Source organism: Echiichthys vipera (genome assembly GCF_963691815.1).
Source record: "Echiichthys vipera genome assembly, chromosome: 17".
Classification (NCBI taxonomy): domain Eukaryota; kingdom Metazoa; phylum Chordata; class Actinopteri; order Perciformes; family Trachinidae; genus Echiichthys; species Echiichthys vipera.
The window spans coordinates 13,898,446-13,923,740 of NC_139842.1; the positions used below are offsets into that span (position 1 = coordinate 13,898,446).

At 47.0% G+C, this 25,295-nt stretch overlaps 1 protein-coding gene across 4 annotated transcripts in view; it reads right to left on the minus strand.

The window, feature by feature from the left end:
* The window catches only part of bahcc1a (BAH domain and coiled-coil containing 1a), a 67,090-nt gene that overhangs the window by 22,953 nt on the left and 18,842 nt on the right, over nucleotides 1-25,295 (minus strand). For 2 of the 4 annotated variants that reach the window (XM_083931542.1, XM_083931541.1), the window contains exons 3-9: nucleotides 12,678-12,860; nucleotides 5,689-5,814; nucleotides 3,079-5,475; nucleotides 2,658-2,772; nucleotides 2,348-2,547; nucleotides 1,835-1,993; nucleotides 29-330 (exon numbers count right to left, since the gene is read on the minus strand). In XM_083931542.1, the coding sequence (XP_083787668.1) occupies nucleotides 29-330; nucleotides 1,835-1,993; nucleotides 2,348-2,547; nucleotides 2,658-2,772; nucleotides 3,079-5,475; nucleotides 5,689-5,814; nucleotides 12,678-12,860 (3,482 nt within the window). Of the gene's footprint in view, nucleotides 1-28; nucleotides 331-1,834; nucleotides 1,994-2,347; nucleotides 2,548-2,657; nucleotides 2,773-3,078; nucleotides 5,476-5,688; nucleotides 5,815-12,677; nucleotides 12,861-18,003; nucleotides 18,125-25,295 lie in introns of those variants that run through there. The other 2 variants (XM_083931544.1, XM_083931543.1) reach the window with 2 other exon arrangements.

Genomic DNA, 25,295 nt, shown 5'->3' on the forward strand with positions numbered 1-25,295 from the left:
TTTATTGCATACTTTGATTCATTATCACCTGTGAATTGTGAGTGGCATGATGTTGCATGTCCATGGCGTGTGCAGCTCTGTGCTGCGGCGGCTGCTGCTGCTGGGTTTGAGGCTGTGGTTGTGGTTGCTGCGAGTGGTGGCTCTGGTGCTGATGTTGATGCTGATGTTGATGTTGATGTTGATGTTGGAGCTGTTGGTGCTGCTGAAGCGCATACAGCTCCTGTTGCCGTAGAAACTGGGATCGGGAGTACACAGCAGGATGCTGCATGTGGGAGGGTGGGCCCCGGGCGCCATACACAGGGGGCCACAGCCCTTGCTGCTCCATCACATCTAATGAGAAAAAAGGAGGAGGAATGTGATAGAGGGGTCTACCTTAGTACAAAAAGACATGTGTGCAGAGACATTTGCAACACACTAGAATACCACATTGTGTTATCCAACTTCTTATCCTGTCATTATCTGCCTCCCACACCCATTTGAAAACAGTGAAACCATTACAGATCATTTAAATAGCATTGTATTCACATTTTATAGATAATGACATAGACAAATGTCTTCAGAAATAGGATTTTTGACTACACACAGAACAACATCTCCCAAGGCAGTAGCAATCCCACACTCTCCCCCGCTCTGAACAGAATGCAGTCTCTTAAGAACTGCCTTGAGAATTAGCTGGAATGCTGGAAAAAAAAAAGTTATGACAATGATGAAATGCGAACAGATGATCGTGGCTGTAGGTTGATTAGATGTCAAAAGCACTGGGGTGGGTCTTGCCGGAGCATTCAGCGTGGACTTTCTGCCGAAAAGTCCCACCTGCCCAGCTGAATTGCAGAAAAGGGTCTGTGAAAGGGCCCAGCTGGAAGTTAAGTTCCCATGTCTGTGGGTGGACAACCTTTCTCATTATGTGGCTTTAAGGGTCAGTACAACTTGGTGTGTATGATGTCCTATGACAGAGATCCCACTTGGGAAGTTGTGGGCCTACACTGTATCAACCTCAAAAAACTATTTATTTTCTATTCTCTCGTCCTTGACTCGCCCTTCCACCCCCTTTCTCTTAGATACACCACAATTTCTTGTTAAGAGACATAAACTTGGATGTTTCCTGTGGGAAAGCTTTTGTGGATGCACTTCCCTTCTCAGCTGAAACTCCTGTGGAGCACAGAAGAAAATGTACCATCAAAGATTGTAAGCTAATTAAATGTCACAGCCTGCTCGCTGAATATGTGTCGACAATGAGATTTGAGAAGTGATCTTTCCCTCACTCGCACACTTCCTCTTTCTCCGGTGTGGTCCTCTGTGTCAGTGTGTGTGTGTGTGTGTGTGTGTGTGTGTGTGTGTGTGTGAGGGGTGCACATACAGTATAGCTTTGGATGAGTACCCTATTCCTGCTGGGCCAAGCAGGTGGTGTGCAGGGAATGTTTGACTTGTGGTGTGTGTGTGTGTGTGTGTGTGTGTGTGAGTGTGTGTGTGTGTGTGTGTGTGTGTGTGTGTGTGTGTGTGTGTGTGTGTGTGTGTGTGTGTGTGTGTGTGTGTGTGTGTGTGTGTGTGTGTGTGTGTGTGTGTGTGTGTGTGTGTGTGTGTGTGTGTGTGTGTGTGTGTGTGTGTGTGTGTGTGTGTGTGTGTGTGTGTGTGTGTGTGTGTGTGTGTGAGAGAGAGAGAGAATGAGCCCATTAAAGAGATGTTCACAGGAAGGGATCTTGTGAAGACTGCTGATGAACTACCAACAGTTATTTCAATGTTAATGTTCACATGTGAGGCTGTACGTGCATGCACGTTCAAAGTGCTTTATAAATACATTTGGCTTTACAGAGGACAAAGCAAGGTCATGGCATACCCAGGTGATGGGTTGCAGGATGGGCAGGAGGCTCAGTGGGCAGGACCACCAGCTGGGCAGAGGGGTCCTGAGGCAGAGGCAAGACTGGCTGCAGAGGGCCTGACATGGCTGCAGAGAAACCTGGGGGTAGATTCTGGTGCAGAGCTGTATGACCTATACCTGTTTTATAGAAAGGGCGTCAATTTAGAATTATATACCCATCACATTCTATGTAAACCCAACCTACAAATATACTGTGAATACTAATCATAAACATTAAACCAATTCTAAACCTGACTGGGAACCAGTGAAAAGATACATTTGAGATGACAGAGTTCTTTAGGAACTAAAGGAAACTGTATTTGCTGCTGAGAAAGATTTTTAAAAAGCATAAAAGACCAGTACTTTGACAGAGCATAAAAACATGTGACAACGCAGGACTGTGCTGCCTTCTTTGCATGATCTCTAACACTGTAAAATGTGAGAATGTGTAAGTACAATTCTTGATTTCCAAAATAATTCATATTCTTTTACCATAAGAGTGTCCTGTCATCCAAAGGGATGGGCTTCCAGTTCTTGGCATCCAATGATGGTGAGCAGAATGTGCAGCAGGATCTCCTAATTGGCCAGACTGGAGGGAAGTCCCGCCTGGGACCATGAGATGAGAGGTGAGGTCTCCATGACAGCTGTTGGAGGGGTGGATTCTTGCAAACTCCACCCTTTCCTTATTATCCCTGGCATCAGGATAAGACAAAAAAAAGGAAATCCAAATGAAGACCACTGAAGGTTTCTGACAATAACATATTTGAAATGGGCATTGAGCAGTAGCTTTACATTTGCTTACCTGATATATGTATCTCTCTCTCTGTCCAAGCAAGTCAAACTTATCTGTTCCCCACTCATCCTCTTCCTCTCTTCTTCAGTGGCGGGATCTGAAGGATACATGGAGCGGGGCAGTCCTGTGAGACACACATTAGCTTAGCCACTAGCTCTCACCTGGTGAGGACATGTTCTCAAGTCTCTCACAATTTCTCAAAACATTACGACTCACAAGGGACACAGAGTACTGATGGTGCTCATGCAATTTGCTACACTATACATATTTTGTATCATACTTTTTAATGCACTTTCAACCATACTCTGTAATACATATCATACTCGTACATAATTCTCACATTTGCACAGCTAGGTCATCATCTGGTTACAGAGAAGAAGAAAAATAGTTTCTGGTGTCTGCAGCTCTGTTTATGACCTTGACTGCTTACCTTTCACTGAGGGATGTACCCTGCCATGTCGGCTGTTGGGATGACTGTCTCCTGAACGACAAGGTGGCTCCCTTTGTCTGGCCACAGCCACCGCTATTCCCACTGGCGGCTGCCGCACCTCACTTTCCCCATGACCCGTGTCCCCCATATCCCGGCCCCGACCACTGTAATCGGGGCGCTCGTTGTCATTGGCAAGGCCTTTTCTGGAAGGTAGAGTCTGCTTGTTGCCCTGCAGGGCACAGCTCCCCCCAGCAGGACCTGATTTGAGGCTTCCCAGGCCCCCAAAGGGGCTCTTCTGGGAGAGGAGCAGTGGCTGTTGCTGGTTGCTGTACTTTAATAAGCTTTTCATGGCACTGCTCTCCCCCTGAGTTGGGCCCTGGGGCTCAGGTTGCTGCTGTGGCTGCTGCTGTTGCTGAGTGAGAGGAGGTGCAGGGGGAGGCTGGGGGGGTGGCAAGCTCATTCCTGGCTGCTGCTGTTGTTGCTGCTGCTGCTGCTGCTGCTGCTGCTGCTGCTGCTGCTGCTGCTGCTGCTGCTGCTGGGAGTGTTGCCCACCAGTACTCCCTAAATCCATGTAGGACTTCCTCTGCTCCTCCTCAGGTTGTGACATGTGGTGGGGAGGCCTCATGGCCCAGGGTGGCACAGGGGGCTGCTGATGGTGATGCTGCCCACTGCTGTTGCTGTAACCATAAGGAACCATGTCCATCTTTCTTTTAAGCTCCTGACTGGTCCCCGGATTCAACTCAGCAGGAGAATGAGCATCCGGGCCAGGTCGACTGTGCTGTTGGTGGCGTATCCTGGCTACCTTTTGGCCATCTCTCTGTAAGGAGCAGCTCCCTACTGGACCAGGGCCATGGGCAGCTCCAGCCCCACTATGTTGACCCAGGCTTTTACTTCCAAGTGGGGAGGAGTTAGGCTGGGGTCCTGGATGGGAACAATCTCTATAAGGAGAAGTGTTAACAGAATGAGGGACAGAGTGTCCAGCCTTGGGTCCCTGGGGCAGTGAGGGTCTGAACACATCCATGTCCACACCACTGTTGATACACTCAGCACTACGTGACCGTACCACCTGGTGCTGCTGTTGGGGATGTGGAGGTTGTTGTAGTTGGGGGGGTGGAGGAAGCTGTGAGGGCTGAAGGTGTTGGTGGTGGGACTGCATCCAATCTGTAGCTTTCTCTGTCTTTCTATATGGGTGCTGCTGTTGTTGTTGTTGTTGCTGCTGCTGCTGTTGCTGCTGTTGTTGTTGTTGTTGCTGTTGCTGCTGTTTTCTGTGCCAACTACTATGGTGCCCACTGCCTCCACTCTTTTCTATTACCTTATCCTTGGCATTGCTGCCTGCCCCTCCACCACCCACACCGTGGCAGTCGGGGTTACTAAGCTGGAAAGGCCCACTAGATTTGTCCCCTAAGCCTGCCACAGATGGCACAAATGTAGGCCCTGTGACTTTAGGTTCTCGCCCCACACTGGCTGCTCCCCTCTCATGTGAGGCAGGGTTGGCTAGTGGAGCAGGAGGGGGTGGGCAGAAGAAGTCTGGGTGGTGGTGTGTGTGGTGGGAATGATGTGGGTGGTGTGGGTGGCTAGGGTGGAGCTGAAGGCAGTGGAAGCCCCCTGGGTGAGGATGTGTATGTGGGTGAGCGTGAGGATGTGGATGGGGGTGTGCCCCCCCAGTAGCAGGACCCATGTGTAAGGGTGGGGGCACAGAGTAGGACAGAGAGTGGTGGAGTGGTGCCTGACCCCTTTCCAGACAGTCTGAAGGTTGTTCACTGATCCTCATCTCTCCACTTACCCCCTCTTTAGTGCAGCGACTACTGCCGCTGGACCCCATGTGTCTGCCCTGGCTACTCCCCCCACCCCCCATAGCCCCAAGGGCTGTGCCATCCCCGCCACAGCTGGACATGGAGGCCTTAGCCCCAGCTCCAGTTCCTGCATCTCCGTTTTGCATCTTTCCATTGTGCAAGCAAGCACTGAGGGGCTTGCCCATATTCTGAGGGTGTTCCTTGCTGTACTCCATCGTGAGCGATGCCTTGTGCCTCTCCAGGGCCCGACTGTTGACCTCCTCCAGGGGTAGTGGGTGCTGCGGATAGTGTGGGTGCTGCTGATGGGAGTGGGAATGGTGGTGGTGGTGTGTGGGTTGGGGTGGCTGGTGGCTGTGGTGCTGTTGCTGTCTCTCTTTTGCCTCCTGTTTGCTACTGGACCTCTCCTTGTCCTTTACAGGTACCACTCCTCTTTCCACAGAACCCTCTTTGAGGCCTTTATGTAGAGCCGCCCCTACCCCTGGATCTCTGTCTCTGCTGCAGGACCCCTGAGAGTGTCCTGAACCTGCCCTGGACATTGGTGGCAGACTGTGATTGGCTGAGATGAGAGGTGGCTGGGACGGGAGACCTCGGAGATAGAAGTTCTCTGAGAGGAAGGAAGGCAGGCCAGTAAAGATAAATGCATTAGTCAAGCAAGGAAAAAGGCAATGACAGAATTAGATCATACAGCTCTTGTGATAGTATCCCTAGGCATCCTTATATCAATATCCCACATCAAATTAAACCATAATATGTTGTATAATTTGATTTAAATGTCTTATTTCTGTCTGATTAAATTTTAAACCATCTTATGCCTCACCTTTTTGTGTGTCATAGAAACGGTGCTGCCCATAGAGAACTCCACTGTTGGCATGGTGATCCAAATGGCTCATGGGAAGGAAAGTGTGGGCCAGACTCCCTGAGAATCGAGGATACCCTGGAGCTGCTGAGATGGATAGCAGAGAGAAGAAGAGAATTGATAAGACAGGACAAAAACCCCCAAGATGCAGTTATCCAGACTAACCCAGCATAATCCTTCAGGTCCAATGCAGCTGGTGGTGTTCATACGCAAATAAGTACTGGCTCTGCCTGTCATGTTTGCCTTTCCTGCCTGAGTTTAGAATGCAAACAATATAGGACAAGCTACGGGATTGCTGTAATGTATGAAATTTGTCTTAGAAACATATGACTCTTTCTTTGTCTCTCTTTCAGAGCAGGTAGTGGTACCTCTACCCATCTGAATGGAGTGATAAGGACGGATTTGAAGCTTGTGTTTAAAATAAAGAGAGAGCTGACCTTTACTGACCTACATCAGGGGTAAAAGGTCATTTGGATGTTGGGCCTTTAAGCCGGTACACCTGGGGTTATTACATCAAGCCCATCTGGAGGACATTTATACCACAACCAAACACAAAACTCATTTTGCAATGGGACATTCAAAACACAAAGGACTTTGAAGGTGGAGGAGTGAGAAAACAGGGATTGAGATGAAAGCCCTTCGCAATATTTAAACAAAGAATCACTATGACAAACCACTTCCACTGCAGCTGGGTAACTAAAACATCTAAACAAACAGATGTGAATTGAATAAGCTTATCTCTTCTACTGTATAATTAGTTGATACCAATTGCAAGAAATAGATTTTACAATAAAATCATAGTAATGTAAAAAAATAAAAATGGCACCTTCTCTGCTGACAGCAACGCTTTACAATGTCAGTGAATATTCTCTGCTAAGCATATTATGCAATGCAATACAGCCATGATTAAACCAATGTCCTCCCCATCTACGTCAAGCTCAGGCTACAGAGATATAAAGAAAGAAAGAAGAAAACTAACCTAAATGGCAGACATAAAGAGAAGAGACCAGAGACATTTGGTTTTTATTTTGACGTTTACTGTCCACCAGCGTCACACTCAACCATCGAAGTGACCTCTGAGTCATCTACCTCTTCCTTGCTTTTGCACCTGCCTCGCCCTCCAGCCTCACTTTTAAACACAACTCACAGACGGAGTGAAGGAAGGAGGAGAGGGATAAAGAGAGGAAAACATGGCTCTACAAGCTCAATGAAAGACAGACGTCTTTGGCAAGCGTATGACCTGATCCCGGAAAGCGCAGATGCAGTTCATTTGGCCGTGTGTGTGTGAGAAAGGGGGGGGGGGGGGGGGGGGATAGGGAGAGAGAGATAGAGAGAGAGAGAGAGAGAGAGAGATAGAGAGAGAGAGAGATAGAGAGAGAGAGAGAGAGAGAGAGAGAGAGAGAGAGAGAGAGAGAGAGAGAGAGAGAGAGAGAGAGTGAGAGAGAGTGAAGCACTGTGTTTTAACAGCAGCCCCGAGTGTTGAATGTCTCACTTTCTGCCGGTGGAACAATGAGGCCAGTGCTATGAGCCGGCTCTGGGGAGGGAGGAGTGTTGTAGTGGGCTTAATGACCTCGTCTAAGGGCGGCCTCCGCGTGCTCCCATCTTAATTAATGAAATGCACATAGAGGGTAAACAGTCCTGCAATAACACAGGCGATGCTACTTTCTGAAGAGGGCAATGCGGTGATAATTACAGACCCTTGTGTTTTCTATCTTTTACCTATTTTTCTATCTCTCCCCCTTTGTCTCTTTCTTTGCTGTCATGATTAATAAGCACACACATTTATGCCTAATCATCTACAGTGGGGTGGGGTAGGTGGTGGTGGGGGGGGGTGTCCTTTGTTTAAGCAAGACATTCTTCTCTGATTTTTAGGGGAGAAAAGCAGAGAGCTGTTTGGCAGTCTTTATCCAAGCTAGGAGAGGGGCTTTTTTTTTCTGAGGCAGCATGTTGTTTGTGAGCGTGACGATTGACGGCGTAATCCCTTTTCACAGCGTGGTCTGGCTGTGCCCGATAATGCCAGCCCGCTCAGTTTCAGCATGCCCTCCAGTGGGGTGGCAAGAGGGGGACTGCTGGGCATGGCAGAGCCCATTCAGCCATTAATCTGGCTAGGACAAGGGAAGCTGCTGCTGCTGCTGCTACTGCTGCAGGCGACGTGAGCAGGGTCTTAGTGCAGTCTGCTGACTGCACAGCAGCTTCGCTCTCATTCCGTCCACACACACAGACACACAGACATACACACACACACGCACACACACATAAACAAGTCAGCATCGGCAAGTGAATGACAGAGGGGAGTTCACAGCACATGCCCTCCTTTCCATGGGCGGAGCAGGGGCAAGAGGCAGAACAAACAGAGCATGCACCCCAGGGAGGGATTTCCAGAAGTTCTGAAGGCATTTCTCACAGCATGGTGGGTTGAGAGAAGAAGAAGGCCGACAGGGAGGACAAAGAAGGGGGCTGGATATAGAACAGCACCTAGAGGCAATAAGGAATTAAGCCTTCTGAATTAAAGGCAGACGGCAGAGTGTTTCATTTTCTCACTTGTGCCGAACCGTCCTCTCGCCGTTCCTGTCCTCTCATACCTGCTCTGAAAACTACAGCCCATACAATTTCCTATGACAATTCCTTCACTTCTGCTAAAAGGCAAAATAACATAAAAGGCAAATTCTATATTGTCTCCGGCCGCAACATTTCAGAGATAGAAGGACAGAGAGAGAGCATGGCAGAGGAAGACCAAGAGGAGAGGAGGAGCAGGCTGAGCTGTCTGTCAGGTCCGCTAATTGAGAAAAAGTGACAGAACCATCAAGACATAGAAAAGGAGGAGGAGGGATTTGCTGGAGGAGGGGCAGTACTGTGGTGGATCTCTTCAGGTCTGACTAATTGAAAGTAAGGGATGCAGGCTGGCACGAGGGAGAGAGAGAGAGAGAGAGAGAGAGAGAGAGAGAGAGAGAGAGAGAGAAAGAGATAGAGAGATGCAGGGGTATGGAAGGGAGGAGGGGTAGGGGGTGCAGCTTAAATCCTACAAAAGGAAAAGCTAGCAAGTGCTCACAGAAGGAAAGATGGACAACTGAAGATAGGCTTGGAAAGGCGTATCAAACAGAAGTGGATTAGACAGGTGTGAGCGTGTGTGTGTGTGTGTGTGTATATATGTGTTGACAAAGATATGAGACTGCGATTGTTTTTGGCATAACGTAGGAAGTCATTTGGACCACAGCCAGCTGGCCTCAGGCCTGTAAGGAGCCTGAAGGTTTTTTTTTGTTGTTGTTTTTTAAGCCCATTTTTCTGTTTTTAAATTTTCCACTGAGTTGATTCAGGGTGGGTTATTCAAGGTTTACATAACGGGTCCAAACATGAAAATAAATCTTTCAGAAGCTCAGAGGCCGTAATCTATTTTTCCAGGTGTTATGAAAAACATTTCACATTACATTTATTAAAACGGCCACTACGCTTTTTTTTGGTCCTTGTCCTCTTCCACCCACAATCATATACTGTTACCCCTCACCCTCTCTATCGCTGTGTCAGTAAGTCCCCATCTCCACTCAGCAAATGAACAACAGACAATCCCATGTGTGGTACACACAATGGCTGTTATTGTATTTGGCAATCAATCTGAAGAGAGAATCAAACAAAAAACCTCTTTTAATCCGTGCTACTCTCTGACATCATGAAAGCCACTAATGGCTTAGTTCTTGTCACCTTATATAAATATCACAGCATTTGCACACTTTCTTTTCCCAACAAAATAAATCTTTAAACAAAAGTCGACACAAGACTTTTTTGTACCACATTCACCGACTCCCTCTGCCAAAGTTATAATGGTACAAAGGACCATACCACCACTGTTATGTGGTGATGTTATTTATAGGTTTGCTTAACGTGTCACTCAGCTAATGGTTTGTCGCTCGTGCTCCCAGTAGAAATGTGGTCTGTATGCATGACTTAACTGGACTTCTTATACTCAGACCATGTACCCACTGATGTCCACGCTAATGCGGATTAAGTTGAAAACATATTTTTCTGTCTAATTATGCCTTCTAATACCAGAAACTAGGTTTTCAAAGCTCTTTCCTAATTGGACTAATTTGAACATGATGTTTTATTGTAGTGTGGACTTGGTGGAAAAACCACTGTATGATTGCCAGCTTGTTTTTCATAGACATGGTTTCTTATTATCTGTCTCCATACATTATTATTATTATTATTATTATTATTATTATAATCTCAGCGGAATAAAAGGTGTCAAAACATTTCTAATTCAGTAAAAAGTTTGGCCAAGAATCTTGCGATTATTTTTGTAAGTCAAGATTGAGTTTCATATCCAGGAAAAACATTATTTGAAAGGTTTTGCCATTTTCTCAAGCACTTCTGCACTAACTGGAATAAAGACATATCAGCCACATGTCTTTTCATTGTCCATCTCTATCTAAATGTTGTTGCAGATCTCTATCAAGGTGAACATTTCTACACATTTTCTAGCGAGGAAGAGCTTGTGCTCTAAGTGCTTTCTAATTATTGTTACATTTATTTGACTTACTGTATTGTTATCACCACTATTATTCCATTTCAAATGCCCGTGATGATAACTGCACAAAAAAGACTTTATATATATATATATATATAGACTTACCTAATATAAAAATACAATTTACGATTCAGCCTGCACCATACCCTCGTAGTCCATAGGAAAGTATTTATCTACTTTAAGTGACTGATTAGGGAGTGACTAATGAGATCATTGTTATCTATTGCCTGAAACATGGTAGATTTTAGTGCTTTAATCTGTGGGAAACGTGTCAGAAAAACAGCAGAGACAAAGACATTCTGCACCATGACAGTTATATGCCAGAGACATGAGGATCATACAGTAATCTTTGAATACAAATTTGAGCTGCTATGCTTGGATTTGCATGCAAACAGCCACTTTAAAAACACCTTGCAAAAAAAAAAAAAAAAGGAGAGAAAATCCAGAGAATATCTTTAAGGTTACAAGTGACACACTAATGCACCGACACAAACTCGCACGAGTCAGTGTCTGCTCTGCTGCTGGTGGGGTTCTGCTGACACCCGGAGAGAGGAGGCGAGAGTCTGGGTAATTGTGCCGCTCATTTTGATGACTTGCTTTTTATGCAAAACAGGAAAAAGACAATATGCAATTATCTTGAGAAGGGAACAGCTGAATGTGGTTGATGAACAGTCTGGATTCAATCATGCTCTTAGTGCGTTATATGCAATTAAACTGCAATAGAGATAATGGCCTCCATTGCCAACTGAGTAATAATCCCAGTCATAATCACCTCCATTACTTTTATTAGGCTTGGCATTATCATCATCACTCTTATTAATATTATTCTACTTTTCCGCTAGAAGAAAATCTTTGACAATGAAACCCTGAAACTATAAGGTAAAAGGAACACTGATGCTTACAAAATTAGTTTTGAGGGAAAATGTCTCTGCTGAGTTGATGTTAGAGTTCATATCTCATTCAAATTGGTTCATCCTGTCTCAATGTTTATTAGTCTCGAGTCTCACCTGTTTTAAACACTTAAGCGACTGCCCGCTGACTCAACCCCTGGTGGCCAGGACATAAGAGAAGGGTGGGTGGGATGGCTTAACACACACACACACACACAAAAAAAGACAGCATCTCAACTGCACTGCACCTAATCAGCCCCAGCCACACATCACACAACTGGGGCGCCGCTGATCAGTGACCACAAATAAACACTCCCCACTGGCGTCCCCCCATGGACTAACAGCTGGACTATTCTTAGAAAAGAAAGAAATAATATGAGAGGGCTGAAATAACAAGAGTCCAACTTCAAAGACTGTGGCTCACTAGATGGCACTGGGCGGCCATCACATCGTGTAATTAGTTGAAGATTATGGAAGTGCAAACCTGGAAGTGACAGAAAAAGTCACAGGAAAGCAGACCTTGCATTAATATATCAGCGGGTGGCATTGGATAGGGCTTACATATATCTGTCATCCTTAGAATTTGAATTCCCCAAACGCCATAGCAGGTTAATCTCATTACTTTATCCTTGTCTGACGTCCTGGCTGTAGCCAAGCACAAATGTGAGGTGTTGAACTGAATGTGTGTTTGTGGGCTTACCGGATGTACAGTACACGTATAAAGCCTGACATGAGATGAGTTAGATGTAAGTCATTCTCTTCCCCCTTCCACAATCTATGCCATCTATTTTGGAAGGGCACCGTCACCGCATCTGGGGCTTAGCGCCGCCCAAGACGATGGTGATTAGCTGAAAGAAATAAAAACAACCCAGAGCGTTTTTTCCCCCCTATACCAAAAATGTTAACTTGAGCAGCCAGACCATACTCCAGGGCTGACACAGCACTGTGGAGATAGGTTTGGCAATGTGAGACTAGTGTTTATATTTTCCTGACTCTGTGTGTGTGTGTGTGTGTGTGTGTGTGTGTGTGTGTGTGTGTGTGTGTGTGTGTGTGTGTGTGTCTGTGTGTAGCCAGGGTTTTGTAATGCTGAGCGTCGGGTGGTAACTCCCCCATTAAGCTGGGATGGAGACACCAGCTGAAAGCTCTGCACTTTTTTACTGGCCTGTGTTTGCGCATGCTGCCTTCAGAGAGTCTTGAGTGACATTCCTGCTGATGGGAATCGAATACCGCAAGATTCCTTGGCTGAACCTTTGACCCTGTGTCCCTATCCAGAAACCATGGCACTGTACGCTCCATCCCAAACATGCTGGGACTGGGGCCTATTTTGGTGCACAAATAAAAGGGTGGGAGCCTGGCTCCTGCAAGATGATTACAAGCCGTGCTTTGGTGGAAACCTAACACGGCCTAAAAATATACAATATCAGAGTAACAATACACCCTGCAAAGCTCTGTCCCCAATACTGCCAAGACATGAATATCGCCTCATGCAGACGATGTGGTCAGATGAGGTCTGTGTGTTTGTGTGTGATTTGAGGTACCTTCATGCGAATGGGGAAACCAGATTTGCGAGGCGCTGGAGTGGGGTCCGCCCCGGAAGGAGGGTGAGGAGGGCGAGGAGGGTGGCCGGGAAGGGTGAGACGGGTGGGAAGGGGGGGAACCCAGACTACTGGCCAGAAAGGTCCCCATGAAGGAGGCGGAGGAATTGCCCATCAATCCACTCCCTGCATTCCCACAGGGACAAAGGTAAGGAGAGAAAACATGGTTAGAATTAGACGAGTGCATGTAAACTGTGACCATGAGTGTGAATTAAAAAAAAAAATCAAATCAAAATCTGATGTAGATGTAAAAGGATGGAGCCCACTGGCCGTGTAGGTGGAATCACAAAGCCGGGCAGATTTGATCGCTGCCCTGTGGAGAGCGTGAATGAGCGAGAGTGTGTGTGAGAGAGAGAGAGCGAGAGAGAGGGAAAGAGTGTGAGACTCTCCTCCCCCTCACTGACAGCAGAGTTCTCTCCCCTCGTCTTCTCACCTCTCACACTGCCTCTCCCCATGGGCAGACAGAGGTCTCATCTCACAGCTGAGTACACACTTTCTCAGGCTCTCTCCCTCTCGCTCTCACACACTTTTGCTCCTGCTCCCCAGTGTCCCTTTCTCAATTTCTCTCCCTCCCTCCATTATCTTATGCTCTCCATCTCTCACTTTCATGCCCTCAATCTCTCTTATTGCTCTGCTCCATTTCAGCTCCTGTCTGTTTCTCTTTCTTCCCATTTCTCTCTGCATGACTCTGACAATCCTGTACTTTCTTCTTTGTTTGTTTTTTGGCGTTTTATTCCTTTTTCCTTGCTCCCTCTGCTTTGTCACAAAGGCCCTTTCCTCTCGCTCCCTCCCTCTGCCCCATCGCGATGAGCCGAAACACACTATGTGCATGCCTCTTCCTGACCCTCATTGTCTCTTCTTTCTTTCTGACACATAGCATTTCTTTGCTTTGTTCTTTACCATAATGATGGCACCAGCAGAGCAATGTGTCCCTGGCTGGCTGACTGTGTGTTTAACAAGACTATGATGAGTAATTGACCATTCGTAGCAATGCCCATGCGACTGGGGGCTGATTGTCTATTATGCATTGCTGGGCAAGCTGGAGAAAACACACTGATTAACCACTGCTTAAATTACATTCCCATTACGTGCCCGCCAGTGCACTTGAGTGAGGGGCCCGGGTGCCTGACTCTTTGCACATTCATTTCCCCAAAGTCACACTGCCATGAAGTCTCATGCATATGTATGATGCCTGGATGAGAGCACACATGCACATGCTTGCACAAACTCACACATCGGTGGCGCGTACATTGTACGCACGGGGCTAGCTGCGACAAATGTTGGGGAGAGCAACATGGCAAAAATTCATTACAAGCCCCTCATGACGAGCTTATCTAACAAGGAACGCTTTGTGATTTGATTTTCTTTAAGGATGAATCAGTTCAAACATGAATCAATCCTCTTTTTTTAGAGTGTGAGAACAATCGCAAGGAAGTCTTAATCAGCCAGGCGGGGAGTGAGTGCATCCTCTGGGCAGACAGCAGGGATAAACCCATCAGTCTGCTGCTTGCTCCTGCGCCAAATAGCCACACATACTTTACTCCAACAGCTGACAGACCCAACCCTGCCTTCCACACACACACACACACACACACACACACACACACACACACACACACACACACACACACACACACACACACACACACACACACACACACACACACACACACACACACACACACACACACACACACACACACACACACACACACACACACACACACACACACACACACACACACTCTGTCAAACCTTGCACCACAACTCCACACAAGTGGAAATCCCCCACAATCCCCAACCTTACTTTACCTCAACAACTACCTTAAAACCAACCCTGTGTGTATGTGCACGTGTGTTGATAAATGGTCCATCACAAACTCATGTCCGAATTTGGATCACCTTCCAGTATTGGTAATTATTAACGCCGTTTCTGTTTCGGACTTTTCAGACTGAATTTATATAGAGCTTTTATACAAAACGCTTTGTAATTTAGCTTCTCATTCACACACTCATTCACACACCGATACCATGCAGGTGCTGGCCAACCATTAGGAGCAATTTGGGGTTCCGTGTCCCGCCCAAAGACATTTGGACATGTGATGAAGAGGAGGAGGAGCTGGGGAATCGAGCCTCCGACCCTGTCCTCAGTGTACAAACCACTCTCCTGAGTCACAGCTACCACAGGTTTTGAATCAAAGTCAGCAAAAATCTATTTTCTGATGCAAGGCTAGGGACAAAACATTTGCAGTATAAAACAGATATGATGAGGAAGGATATATTTAGGAGGCAGCCACATAAGAATGGGTGCCATAGGAACATGCTGGTTTGAGGTTGTCTGATAACATAGGTCATGCTTTTCACATTTACAGCCCTCCCCCTTCATTTCCTTCCTTCTCCACTGCCACCTCCTATCACCCCTGACCCTGCAGAGCGCTCCTGGCAGAGCTCTTTGGAGCACAGGGTGGGGTTCAGGGAGGAGTGTGGGAGGCATCATCCATACACCAAATCCTGTATGGCACCACCCTCAACATTGCTCACTTACTCGCCCCTCTCTTTCTGGCTGTCGCCCCCAGGAACCCCAGCTTTCCTCAGTGCCTCCGGCTCACATAAATCAGCTAATCCTCCTGCATTATTAACAGCCTCGCCCCAGAGAGAGAGAAAGAGTGACTGAGAGAGGCAGTGAAGCCCCTCTTCACACACCGAGAGAGGAGAGAGCCTATGCCACAAAGACAAGGAGAGGAGGGGGGAAATACATAAAAAGGGAATGTCTAGGTGTCAGGCAAAGGGGAATTTTGAAGTCTAAGCTGATGTTAGGGGAGGAGATTGAATGGAAACTCAGATCACCTCACACACAACCAGATCAGACCTCTCAGTGATCCAGATTGGCCATAGGGTCAGTACTAGGAGAAAGGCATTGGTCCAACTTGAGCTGTAGTAGTATAAAATAATAATGCATTGGCATTCACCTCTGTCACATTGTCTCTTGCTGACTCCACAGATTGTCCCTCAGTAAATGACCCTTCCCTCTGCTGTTTGCCTCCTGCTGAGAAGTATACAGTAAATGATGCTGCTCAAAAATATCTTTCCCTTGCAGTTTGCTCAAGCATTCTCACACCACTGTTGAGTCTAAGGACTTTAGCAACACTCACACTGTTTTAATATGATGCCCTCCCTAAACCATTCAAAACCTAATGAATCAGAGGTGCCGGTGAGAAAGAACACAAGTTATTAAAGTGGGCTGGTCTGCCTAGGTGTCGGGGTAGTTTCTGTTTGGGTGCCAACCAAAGCACAGCAGAACAAGTGTAGCAAAGGTCCGAGGCATGACAGCACTAGTGCTGGACTCACCATAACTGTTTATTTAGCAGCTTATTAAATAGTGACATGGATCAAGAGAGCCTGCCACTGCTATGCCAGCTCCTTGTAAAAAATTGTGTTTTCTCTCCCTGCATTTTTTTTTTATCCCAGTATATTTATTTCCTAGGTTCTTAAGTTGTGCCAGTATTGCACTTGTATGGGCTCTTAAGAAAATCGGGTCATGTGCATCCTAATCGGCGCCGATCCCTGACAGCGATGAAGATTAATCCTATTAAAGAATTAAAGGAGAGGGGAGTATTGGGACGTAAGGAACCTCAACTCCCTCCGACATCTAAACATCCCACCCTGACAACCTCACTCGTCGAGCTGTGTTAAAAATGGGTTCAAATGCACAAACAGAGAATCAAACACACAAATATCGCAGAACCTCTGGAGGTGGAGGTGTTAAATGATACTCCGCCCACACTCTAGCGTACAAGGGTAAAGGAGTCCAGTTTGTGCATCACACATGCATGCACACACAGTAATGTGGGCCCCCGTGAACGGCACAGAGTGAGCAGCAGGCGGGGAGGCGGAGCAGGGAGAATATAGGCCCAGTTGTCATGGGAACGAATGAGAAACAGCGCTTGAGGCAAGGAGGCTGAATGCTAGCCATTACAACAGCAGTGGGCAGATGCAGTTGGTCAGCATGCTCGGCAACAACAGCCTTTCTAAACTCCCTCGAAAACCCCACCCAAGCTTTTGTACACCTCATAAACAAACACCTTTCTCCAGAATTGAATCTGGTTTCAATTGTTGGGCTGCGTGGAAGGAGGTGTGATAATCTTTGCCCTGCTCATTAATGTAACTTGAGGGAGAGTGATTGTTTAGTGTCTTAGCAAGGAGTTATACAATAATAGGATGTAAAAAGGGATTCATGTGTGCCGAGCAGTGATGGGGGAAAAAAAGCTGAGAAGACAACAAGAACCCACCCACGACACGTTGTTCTTTTGAATGCTGGGAATCAGATCAAAATTTCCTTCTGGAGAAATACACACCCATTCACATGCACTCTGTGTGTTCGGGCATGCAAGCGCACACATACACACGGGCACAGCTCTACGACTATGCCTATTGTCTAAGAGAAGATAAAGTACAATTATTTCACTGTGCATCATGTTTCCCCGTCTGCTCTTGAAAAATGAGCCAGGTTAGTCTGCGGCTCTCTGTCTTATCTGCAGACAGCAGCCTGAAGGGACGGATGGACGTGTCGTCTAGACAAGGACACCAGACACACAACGAGAGATGAGAGTGATGTTGACAAGGGAAGAGGAGAGCCGAAGAGAAAATTGCAGGTGTGACTGCATCAACCTGTTCTCCACAGCCCAGTGATCAGCCAGAGAGGGGAGAATAGAAGACAAAGAAATGCCAGACGTGCACGCACACGCACACACACACAGACACACACACACACACACACACACACACACACACAAGACCACCTCCCATCACAGAAAGAGTTAGTGAGCAAACACCAGTTGATGTTGCACTGTCAGCGGTCAGTGCTATGTGGTAGGCAGGCTCTGTAGCTCTTCACAACACACCCTGAATGATCACAGCTCATATACATTCCCAGTACCATGTCCTGTGACAAAACATACACCCCCTTTCTCAAATAAATGACATCAATATCAGCAAGAGTTAGAGGATTAAAGAGAAAACCTTTTTCCTTTCCCAGAGCTGCTTATAATCCAGTGGCTAGTTTAAGTAGCTGTTGCTGGCACAGCTTTAACTCTCTTGACACAGCAAGGCACCAGAACATGTATTGGTAGCATATTAGAATGGGATTTTGGATTTCTGTTATGTGGCCAGGTGGCCAGGTTTGGCCCTTTAACACTTGAAAAACTGAAAGCAGGTAGTCCATACTGCAGAGGGAAGCGCTGAAGAAATAGATATTTCAAAGTTAACTTACCAAGTGAAAACATAGTGAGCAGGATGTGTCTTTCTCATCAGACTTTCCTACCGATGTAGTTCCATGTTCTGCCCAGGAATTCAGACGCCCAAGGAGAAGCCAGCCAGACTTTCCACACACATATATTCACTCATAAACACACAGCTACGTTGTCTGACCCTCTCTCTAGTAACACAGGGAAACTGGATTGGATTCGGCAACCATACACATCGGTAGCCCCAGACAGACTGCACACGCTACCCTGGAGGGCCGCTGACTAACCAAGCGCCTACTTCCTTACAATAAAACACAGAAGGAATTTCAAATGGCTACTAAAGAGGGGGATTTCCTTTAAACAGTCAAAGTCATCTTGAAAACATTAGCGCAAATGGTAGCCAAATTCCTCCTAACTTCAGAAACAACTGTAGCGGGAGGTTTTTTTGTTGTTGTTGTTGTAGTTGCTTGCCCCCCCTGCTTTACAAACTCCCTTCCTGACTTTATCCTTTTTGGGTAGGTGGGCGGTGGGAAGGTGGGATTTAGGGAGCGAGCCCCCTCTACAACTCTAGTAGGAGGCCGGTCTGAGTGAGAGAGCGAGAGAGAGAGAGAGAGAGAGAGAGAGAGCGAGAGAGAGAGCGAGAGAGAGAGAGAGAGAGAGCGAGAGAGAGAGAGAGAGAGAGAGAGAGAGAGAGAGAGAGAGAGAGAGAGAGAGAGAGAGCAGGCGGTCCAGTTCTGGAGCCGGGCCCAGTGCAGGGGTGGGGGAAAGTGCCAGTAGCGCACGCCTCCGACACTCTCCACACTGCGTGCCTGTGGAGTGAGTTTAGTGGATGTGGTCAGTGAGGGGGTGGGAGAAGTGGAAAGGGAGCGGGAGAAGCCGTTGGAAGAATGGATGGAGGAAGAGAGTGAGAATGTTGACAGGGCAACATCCAGAGAGAGAGAGAGAGAGAGAGAGAGAGAGAGAAAATACTGGAAGGTGGTCCAAATTGGACATGAGTTTGTGATAGTGTGTGTGTGTGGGGGGGGGGGGGGGTGCAAAGGGTGAAGGTTTAGACTACAACTGTAGATAAGTGTGTGAGGAACTGTGAAAAACTTTGAGATTGAATGAGCAGCAGAGAGTGCGTGGGAGTGCGTGGGAGTGTGTGTCGCTGAGCATATGCAAGCCTCTGTGTGTGTGATTGTGTGTGCGTATGGTGGTCATCTCGCTGAAAGTTGACAGCCTGTTTGCAGAGTGGCTTCACGGTCAGCCACTTGCTTGCGATTGAAGTGATAGCAGAGTTAAAATGGATTCTGGGAATTTTTATTTAAGTTCTATGCAAATAAAATTGGCAGAGGTCAGCCAAAGCATCTCGCCCACTTCACCCAGCTGTTTATACAAAATATACAAGTTGACATGATAGGGATAAGAGATTCTAATCCTAAACAAATTAGTCCAACTGGCTTGTTCTGACTTGGCAGGGAGCCTGAAAACAACAATGGATCCACACAGGCCGTGATGCTGTAGAGAAAACAGATAGGAGAAAATGTCTCTGTGGGATATTTTGTTCTCGCAGGGGTGGAGCGATGTCAAAGTACATGCACACATCCCACCGATATATGTTTCTCTCTATCTTTCTCACCCTCCTTCAATACTGGTACAGGAGTCTGCAAAAACTTCAGCTGGTGTAACGTGTGCCACTATCTGGCAAGGGGATCCACCTCAATTTTATTGCAATTAATAATTCATAAAGCCTTCCTTTTCATTGTCAAAAAAGGGGCTCTTCCTCTAATCCAATCACTCCTGTGCCAACAGTGTGTGTGTGTGTGTGGGGGGGGGGGGTCAGACAGGAAGAGATAGCAATGTCTGGAAGAGATCCTGCTGAAGAGTCACAGTAAATATAGAGAAGGACACAAGGCATTGGTGGAACGATTTGCGGAGGAGCAGACCAGGAAGTCTGTTGTTTAAAAGACAATAAAGGCTTCGACACATAAGACCAATGGTCGGCCGATGACAGGCCGTGAGTGTCTGCCGCCCTGGTTTTTGCAGTGTGTCCTGTTGGCACTAGTCAGCCTTGTTGGTGGCTTTTCAGCTGATTCATAGTGTTGAATCTGCAACTGAGCCCATCGATGAGAGAAATCACTTTGATTTGCTGCTCAGGTTAAGTGAATCGAGCGGCTAAAGGGAAGTTAGAGGGCATGAGATCCAAAACCATTATTATTTCAGGTAAGGATTCTTTTTAGCCATTGAGTTCTTTAGCAGAAACTGACTGTAATTGTTTGTGTTACGGTGAAACTCCATAGAGTCCGTCAGCAGCGTGACATGGCTATCGCGGGATGACCCACATCACAGCGCGTCCATTATATCCAATTGAAGCAGCTACGTGGACCACAGAAGCCACCCGTGCGGGCTCAACTCTAGTTTTACGCAGCACATCTTATACGGTAAATATCATTTGAGTATGTGGTAAATATAATTTGTTCTTTTAACATCGGGTTTTGTTGTTAATGTGCTGGCTGGCTAACTATAGTGTCTTTAATTTTGAATGATCAATACAGACTACCTGCACCTGCTGTTATGTAGACATAGAACATATGTGCTACTGTAGTGGTGTTACTGTTATGTTGTATTGTATTGTCACGGGCAAAATGAGGCGATTGATGTGTCTGGGCTTTAAGAGCTCTGATTGTCAAAGTAAGAGCTGACCGAGGAGTGAAGGCTACCGCTGAAGATGGAGCCTAAGTATGGGTGTAGAGGTTCGGGGTAAAGCACAGTGCAGGGCATGTGGCTCAGGTTTGATGGCAATGACTAGAGAGGAAACTTGACAAAGAGTAGCTGGGACATAAATATTTGCACAAAAGGTGAAGACAAAGGTATGGTCTGTTCGGTTTTCACATGGACCTTGTGTTTAGTGTGCTCGCTGTGATCCGTGTGAAAGTGCAGTAGTGTGCTGAGTCACTGGCCTCATCTGTGCAGACATTCCAGGCCGGGACACAGGAGGTGGGAGGACAGATTCGAAACAACAGCAGGACCAGGCCAGGACAAATGAGCTCAAGGCCCATTACCTTCCTTTTACACCCACCCACACATGCACACTCACATTCCCTACTCCCACAACACAGATTTAATAGCACACACAAGAAAAGCTATGTCACAAAACAAAATCACCAAACTCTGCTTTCCTCATTCTATCCTTTCGGAGAACTCAAATGTTCATGATGTAACAGGAAGTGCATATTGCACCAGGCCAAGAGTGTTTTCGCTCCAAGTAACACCTTGTTATTTCAATCAGCATTTTACTTTATTAAATCCCCCTCCACACTACCCAATAAAGCTGTTTTTTGTGTCTTGGTTCAGTTGAAATGCAAGTGTTTCTTATGGAATGGCCGATAATGGATTGACATTTTGCTGAGCGCTTGCAGGCCCAGAAGCACTTTGTTCTTTGTACATAGGGCAGCTACACACTCCTCAAGGAGAACCATTTGTTATCTGTCCAAACTTTGGTGAGTGTGCTTGTTAACTGACCCATTGTTACATGGGGGTGTTTCAGGGCCGTTTTCTGCATTCTGGCTCTTTATTCCTGAGGCATGAAATTGTGATTACCATAGTGGGGCTCATCCATCTCATTCTCTCATCCACACTTGCACGCTAAACATCCGCATTTGAATTTTGCTTTCCCTTTCCCTCTCTAGTTGTCTCTTTCTTCCTCTCTCATCACACACACACACACACACACACACGCACACACGCACACACGCACACGCACACAAAAAGAGCCGCCCACAGCTGCGTCAGGCCATTTCTCTAACAATCCAATCTGTTTTCTTTCCCATGATGTTTCCCATTGGCACAGGGAGGAGAAAATCAGATTTACTCCCCCACAGGGCCCATGCAGTTGCACTGATATGGAAAATGATTTCAGTGCTGCTTGAGCCCATAAACATTATTTTGGTCTCCCCTGTTAATGACACATTTCTTCCCAGCATTGTGGATCTCACAGAGGAAGAGATGAGTGTAAGGGGGGGAGGAGTAAGAGCGGAAGGAGGGAGGAATCCTCTAGGGCCTTGCATACAACAGGGGAGTCCTTCACCCCTCAAACTGCATCCTGACATCCAGGACTTCTCTCACCCTCTTCCTCGTACACACACACACACACACATGCAGAAACACATAGCTAATCAACCATGCAGGAACTTAAATTGTCACAGCCTTCAAATAAAGCCCCCCCCCCCCCCCCCCAAAAAAAAAAATCAGAGCACAAATATATCCCCGCTGGAAAACAAGCAGAGTCAAAGAGGGATTTCTCACCTCTCTCTCTATCTAGCTGTCAGCCTGACTCCAAACACACTGCATTTGGCTCCGGGGCTCAAAGCAGCCATACTACAATTGTGTCATACAGCCCACATATCTTTTATTGGTGGTAGCAGCCAATATAGCAACCCCCCTCTCCTCTCCTCTTGAACACAGGGATAAAATGTGTACTTTTAGTGGTAAGTTACAAACACTCTCTGCCCGAGGCACATTGTCAACGAGAGGAGTGTGCTGTAGCCTCGAGTCCTAAACACAAGTCATTTAATGTGATGGTGTTAAAAAGAGACTCCAACAGGCCAATAGCAAGGCTCTAAACCTCCCATTTGGCATTCATTAAAACCAATCTGTAGAACTGAATATGAGAAGGGAGAACAGGAAATGGCCATGTTAGATGTGACTAAACACTGTCCTCCACTTTTGAACATTCTCTCACAGGTCTCTCAATCTCCACACATCCAAAAATGGGATTTTCATGGTTCTCCTGTTCCATGGAAACATCACGTGGAATGCTCTGGATCTGGTTTCTTTTACAGCTGATGACTGATCTGTCTAAATCCATTGGTTTTATGTTCTGGCCAAGGGGATGGATGGGTGACTAACGGCGGCTTGCGTGCCATATTTCAGCCAACGCAGCCATAGCTCAGCCAGCCAGGTCACGGACAGAGACATGCCTGGTAGTGGGGGAAAGGCAGATTAAAACAAGTGCTCAGCACTATTCTCTTTAATTAGTCCCCTGTTAACTTTTGAACTTAATTGGTTAATTGAGATGTGGTTAGACTGGGCAGGTTTTCCCTCCCTCAGGGTGACCATACGGCTCCAGTGTTTCAGCCTGGCACTGCCTGGCACAGGAGGTGGCTGCCTCTCTCTCTCACTCCTTTTTCTCTTTTCTTTTCTAGCATCCCACCGCTCCAGTGACGAGGAGTAATGATGCCGCACAGGAGGCAGTAAAACTGTATTTTGCGAGTGTGTTTTAGCAGAGATTGTACCCATGCACTGAACATCTGCTTGTGCCACATCAAAGCAGCTCTTTCACTACCCAGTCCTGGGTGGTCTAAACCTCTCTTCTCTCAACCAACAGTGCTAGATAGATAGGCTTCAGAAAAGTGGAGTGTGGATGTGGGTGGATGTTACCTCACCACAGGCTAGTGTGTTCTGTTGAAGTCAGAAGTCAGTTTGCTTTGGAGGAGACATGAACAGCATGAGGATGGAGAATAAAAGTGCGGTGCAGTACATACACAGATAAACACACACAAGAACCCCATAGGTGTCACATCGCTCGAGTCTCCCCATCTCCTCTGGTTGATGTATAATGATACCCACAACACCACATAAATCTGCAAGCATCTCCACTCATTGGGACAGGTTCTGCCTGCTGTCTTCCCTTTTTCACTTTCATCCCCTGTTCTCCCTTTGCTCCTTCGAGCCCCATCACTCATTCCCCTTTTCGGTTTTCCCTTTCCGTCCTCACACCCTCTCCATCATCCCTCCATCACTCTCCCTCCTTCCCCCTGTAGCTTAGCTCCATATTTCTGTCCTCCCTCATCACCTCGCTCTCTTCCCTCAGTTGCCGTCATCCGCATGCTTCAAAATGGAAACACTTTCTCTTCATTTCTTGGGTTTTTAAAAAACGCTTTTCCTCCCACTCCCTCATCCCTCTTGCACTCTATTTCTTTGCTCTTGTTCGACCATCAGTTTTCCTGAGGCCTGGGAGGGTAATGAAGGTCTTGTTTTATGGGGAGTCACAGGTTCACCCCTCCCTCCGCCAGAACCGCCCATAAATCAGCGTCCGAGCATTCAACTGGCAACCAGGGCTCATCGGAATGTCCTGTTGTCTCTTGTCCTCCGGTCCTCTCTCCCTCCCGCTTCCATCTGTGGCCCGGCGCCTCCTTTAGGTCACGGAGAGCAGTGCTGGACACGAGGGACCCGGTTGAAGAGACCTCTTTGCTGCTGTCCTCTGAGTTCTCTTGGATTGGCCTGTAATATGATAAAGTCCTGGAGTGATGTGTGCGAGAGAAACAGAAGGCAGCTCCCTGCTCTGGCTTCTCTCCGTCTGATGTAGCCTGTCAGAGGTGCAGAGACAGAACAGTGCAGATAACAGAGCCGAGAGCCGCCGTACCAGCCAGCCAGCCCAAGGTCTTTCTGCAGCCCTGAATATAATTTGCTGCTAGTTCACAAGGGGAACAAAGGAGAAATGTTTAATTCTTGTAGCGTTGGCGAAGACAAATGCAAGCATTTTTGTTCTGATAACCTACAGAAAGGGGAGGGAAGGCACCTGGGTAGCCAAGGCCAAACGATATACAGTATTACCTTGCAAAGAACACACTGTATAATACATGTCTCCTTGACTTCTATTGTTGCAAAGCGTCTTAGCTAGAAGGACAATACTCCACTCAGACCATACAGATAACCACCTTCTTTTCCACTATAGTAGCTTTCAAGTGCGTACAAGGTCAGCCAAATCACACAGTAAATTCTTTTATGAAATGCATCTGACAAACTGGGCTTTAAAGTTGAGTTATGTCTGCCGACTGCTGACACTGGTCATCCATGGAATGCCAGTGGTGGGGCCTGCTCAACATCTGCAGCAACTCACTTGAGCACAGATGAGTAAAATTAAGAGCATTTCCTGCAATCTGTACAGAGGAGAGAAGGTCATCCTCACCCGAACATGAGCAGATGAAGTGTAACATAGAACAAGGCGACCATAAAAAAAGAAAGCCTTTCCTCTCCCTTCTCCAGCTGGTTAGCGTGATGTCGGCCATAACAGCTAGGAGTAGAAAAGGCACAATCCAAGGTCAAACCAGGGAGACGTGTGGAGGGAGGGGGGAGCTAGCATTTTGATCAACTGCTGATGGCTTGTCTGTCTGGTTGGTTGGCTGCACAGCTACCATTGCACTCGTCCATCTCCTTTGCGGTGATCACATCTAGTCCATTGGACAGGTGGGCGGACTGGACGGTCACGTGCCCCCCCCCCCCCCCCCCCACTCTGTATTTGGCTGTAGGTCGCATTCAGATATGCCACAGAGGAGGA